The following is a 4,375-nucleotide window of genomic DNA, read 5'->3' on the forward strand; positions in this document are numbered from 1 at the left end:
AATCTCAGTTTTGTCAGGTGTATGAGGACAGGAGAATGTGGAAAGAATAGCCCAGACTATTCGGTGTACATGTAGGCAAAGAAAACTTGAGCCGTAACCAGAGACAGGGAGCCAGTGTAGTACTGTCTGGCCAGTCAAAGGACCCAATAATTTACTGCAGGTAGTATCTCGATGGGTGGCTGGTGGCCTGGCTAACTTAGTACCTACACAAGTATTAATGGAATAGCTAATACTACATACTATGATTGAGTAATTGTTTATGCTTGGTTGGCACAGCCCTGGCAGCTCACAAGAGAGGAATAAAGTCTGGGACAAAGGAAAATAGATGATGGTACGGCTCTCATGCGTGCATGGTTGCCATGAATGCCTCTAAGCATTAACTGTCTTCTGTTCGTGGTCAGCCATGCACACCTTGACGTGTCCCAAAGCCTACACGTGGAAGTGCGCCTGCTACCGTCGCGCACCCCAGACAGGCCTCCTCAGTTCCAGAAGAGGTTTGCACTTGGTGCGATAAACCAGGAACACTGCTAATGAGTGCCACAGATGCCTGGAACTGTATTTATGCTGTGGTTCACCTAGCTAGCATGTCATGCAGTGTGGGTAATAGACGCCCCCAAGTATAGATCACCTGTCCAGAAGTCGGCAACTACCCACAGCCCTGGGAAGGAAATATCTTTTTGGTCCTTTACTCAGTACATAATTATTGAACTTATATTAAAAGCTCCAAAAAAGTTGAGCTGACTCTTCACATAGTCCGTTTCAGTGTGCCCTACATTTGTTGATGGCATTATTGCTGATGGTACATGTCTTAGGGTTGGAGATGGAAGTGATTTAGTGTCGACAAATTTTTCACAATGTGGGCTGAGAGCACATTCTTAATGCTGAACTTAACAGCAAAATTGTCTCTGTTCGATTTCCTTTTTCTCTCCACTCGTATACTGGTACAGTATCTCATTTCACAGATTGAAGCGTAAAGATTTTCTAATCAATATCATACAGCAGAATACGTGAGTGTATGTTCATCTTGATATTCAATGTAAACGTTTAGATCTACATACTACTTTACCAGCAGTACAGTAACTATAAAATTAAATCTTATGAGAAAACAGCCCATCTGTTCATTTTATTTGCACCCTAATGACAATATTTCCCATGATGACGTAGCTGAAGTGATGAACCAGATACCTATCTCGACCATTTCTTCTTCTGGGAGATATAATCACCAGACATCCATAATGGTGAAATATCTTGGCAAACACAAAGGCCGATCTGCGTGCATTCCTAATAGAATATTAAGATACTAGGGTTGTTATACAGGTAAACCTATTCACTGCCATATCCAGACATTTTGTCATGCATTGACCATTCAATAGCGAGATATAACTATCTAGGAGCCTTTCATGTCAATCTTTATTTTGAGTGTAACATTTTATACAATTACATTTTACAGATCTAAACTTATTCCGAATGTTATTTTGTCTTTTTTACCTTATGTCACTGCATGTCATTCTTCACCCCAATGTACAGTACAGTATGTGCTTTGGCCACTGCTCTAATACAAATCTTGTATGATTTCAATGCTCAAAATCTTGCTAGAGAAATATTGGCTGCTCTTATGGGCATGATCAGGAAGGAGTCTGGTGGGATATGCATCACCCCAATTAAGAATACCACTAAGTTTTAAACATAATACAGATTTCTATTTGAACTTTGTTTTTCTCATGGGGTGCAAGAGCCCTGTTTAGAAGCAGGTGATATGACGTCTACACTGTCTTTTTACTACCCCAGTTAATATTGGAGGAAAGCTCCACAAAGGTGTATGTTTAGCCAGAAAAGATAATAATGGATTTTGTTAAATGAATTTCAGAATGTGATTTTTACAGAGTAAACACTTCATTTAAACTAATCTGGTTATATTGGTAAGAAGGCTGTCTCATCTATTGGTATGAACTGGATCATTAAGTAGCAATCAAACACTGTTCATCTTTATTTTTGGTTACATTTAAAAAAAAATGGAGCCACAGGCCGGACATTATAATACCATTATTTAATTAACCATAGTCAAAATTGTAATAGGTTGTTTAGCGTCTCTTAATTACTCACAAGACAACTGTGAGATTTTCCTCCGATTTTGCTTTAGGTCTTTATACTTCAATTAATTTACATTCTGAATCTTTGTCTTACTTCTCAACCAACCTTGACCCCATTTCTTCAACACTTTGAGCAAACTTTAGTCATCTTTAAATAGATGATATTTTAATGTATTTGGAATTAGTGTGATTCCCAATGCCTCCTCCAGAAGTTCCTTTTTTGCAAACCAGGCATCGATAAACCTAAGACTTATAAGAATGTATCCCTGCTTTACCAAATAATCTATAACTGCTGGGGCACCACCGTCCACATGATTAATCTCGATGCACATTACCCTCACCTGCACTTTATCCCATGGCACTGTTTGCAACACCTGTAATAAAAATGTAACATTAATATCAATGTCCTTTATTACCCTCCAAATAGTTTGTTGAGAATTATGACTTCAGGAAATGGGGCTTTAATGAAAATTTGTGTCACACTAGGCAAGTTATCAGTAGTTGTATCTTGATTAAATACATCACTCTTTGACATTCTAAGTACATAGAAAACCAATATTGTTTTTTTCTTCAGATTCAAAGGACAACTGCATTAAAGTCATCTTCATCACTAAATTATGATTTCTTTTTACCATTTTATGATTGATAATATACTGTTCTATATACTATACTATCGCTAAACCATGAAGGTCCATATCAGGTATATCATCCCTTTCAATAATTTACCAACTTTTGATCTCCCCTAAAGTAAGGACCCAAGCAGGCTTTAACCCTTTGAGTGCCATTCAACGTATTCTATGTCCAGGTGTTTTTACTCCCTCCAGCGATATGGTACTCACTTTATTTAATAGAAATTTCCAATTTTCTTTGTCTTTTACTATTTGCACTTAGGAAAATTTTACACAATATGTGAAATTGTATATAAAGGGAAAGGATATTTATTTAGTTATATGATAAAAATATTGTAAATTTATAGGTCAAATGATTTATGTACTAAGATGAACTAAAAGTCCAAAGAAAGAACCATGTGCCTGAGTGACTAATGTTTTGGTTAGGGGATGGTATGATGGGTTGATTTAAGTAAAATATTACAAAAGGTATAGCCTAGACGTGTGAAATAATGATAACTTTTTGTACTGTATACCCAAACTTTACATATACAATATATATATATATATATATATATATATATATATATATATATATATATATATATATATATAGATAGATAGATAGATAGATAGATAGATAGATAAATAGATAGGTATATACATGGCCGGGGCAACATTTAGATTTGGCAAGGCCCTGATTTATTTAAGATAATGGGTCCTGTTACATGTCCCGACCTCAGATGTCCTACGTACACGGTCCTATATTGTGAGCGACAATTTGTCGCTGTTTTTTTTTTTTTTTTTAATATGCTATATGATTTAAAGGACCTAGTAGTTATCAGAAGCTATTTGCACTTGATAAAATATGTATTTCAGCAAGAAATTGTTGAATTTATATATAATTAAGAGCAAGTACTTTATTAGTGGAATAACTACTAACCATTCATAACAAAATTAATATTCCAAACACTTCGGTAAAAAAAAAAGTAATTTAAAAAAAGCAATTTACAAAGGCCTATGATCTAATCCAGTGGTTCCAAACCTTTTTTTCTGTCATTTCCCCCCTGAACCCAGTTCAACCATCCAGATTTCTCTCTTCATGCCCCGCCCAGCCCTCATGCCCACTCGCCTGCCTCAGAAATGGGCATGACACTCCAATTCTCCCCTTGAATATCATGTCTGTGAGAACTGATATGATCATATAACAATTGAATGGCTAACAACAAATTGCCGCACGTACTATGTGGACATTTTCCGCTTGTTTTAGTTAGTAGGTAGTGTAATTATTTCCCCCCTGGAAGCTTCAAATTTCCCCCAGGTTGGGAACCACTGATCTAATCCCTAGAAACTTGCTGTAAGGAATGATTATATTAATGCATCTACATAATACCCATTGTATTGTATAATTTCGTCAAGGTTTGTTGTACACTGTACACAAACAGAACACAAACATGGGTCTAAACTAAAATATTTTCCTAAGCTTGCCAGAACAAAATCACTGATAAACGCCGTAGTTAATCACTTTCTATATACATGAGAGTGAGGGAACATGACATACCCTGAGCCATTGTTATTATTATTATTATTACTATCCAAGCTACAACCCTAGTTGGAAAAGCAGGATGCTATAAGCCCAGGGGCTCCAACAGGGAAAAATAGCCCAGTGAGGAAAGG

The 4,375-nt window shown here is 36.4% G+C and overlaps 1 protein-coding gene across 4 annotated transcripts in view; it reads right to left on the reverse strand.

Annotated features, from left to right (window-relative positions):
* Positions 1-1,972: 1,972 nt before the first annotated feature.
* Positions 1,973-4,375, reverse strand: part of LOC137641453 (uncharacterized) — an 18,730-nt gene continuing 16,327 nt past the window's right edge. For all 4 annotated transcript variants that reach the window (XM_068374003.1, XM_068374024.1, XM_068374014.1 and 1 more), the window contains exon 6: positions 1,973-2,464. In XM_068374003.1, coding sequence (XP_068230104.1) covers positions 2,231-2,464 — 234 coding nt within the window. In that variant the 3' untranslated portion in view covers positions 1,973-2,230. The remainder of the gene's footprint in view (positions 2,465-4,375) is intronic.

Source organism: Palaemon carinicauda, chromosome 1 (assembly GCF_036898095.1).
Source record: "Palaemon carinicauda isolate YSFRI2023 chromosome 1, ASM3689809v2, whole genome shotgun sequence".
Taxonomy (NCBI): Eukaryota; Metazoa; Arthropoda; class Malacostraca; order Decapoda; family Palaemonidae; genus Palaemon; species Palaemon carinicauda.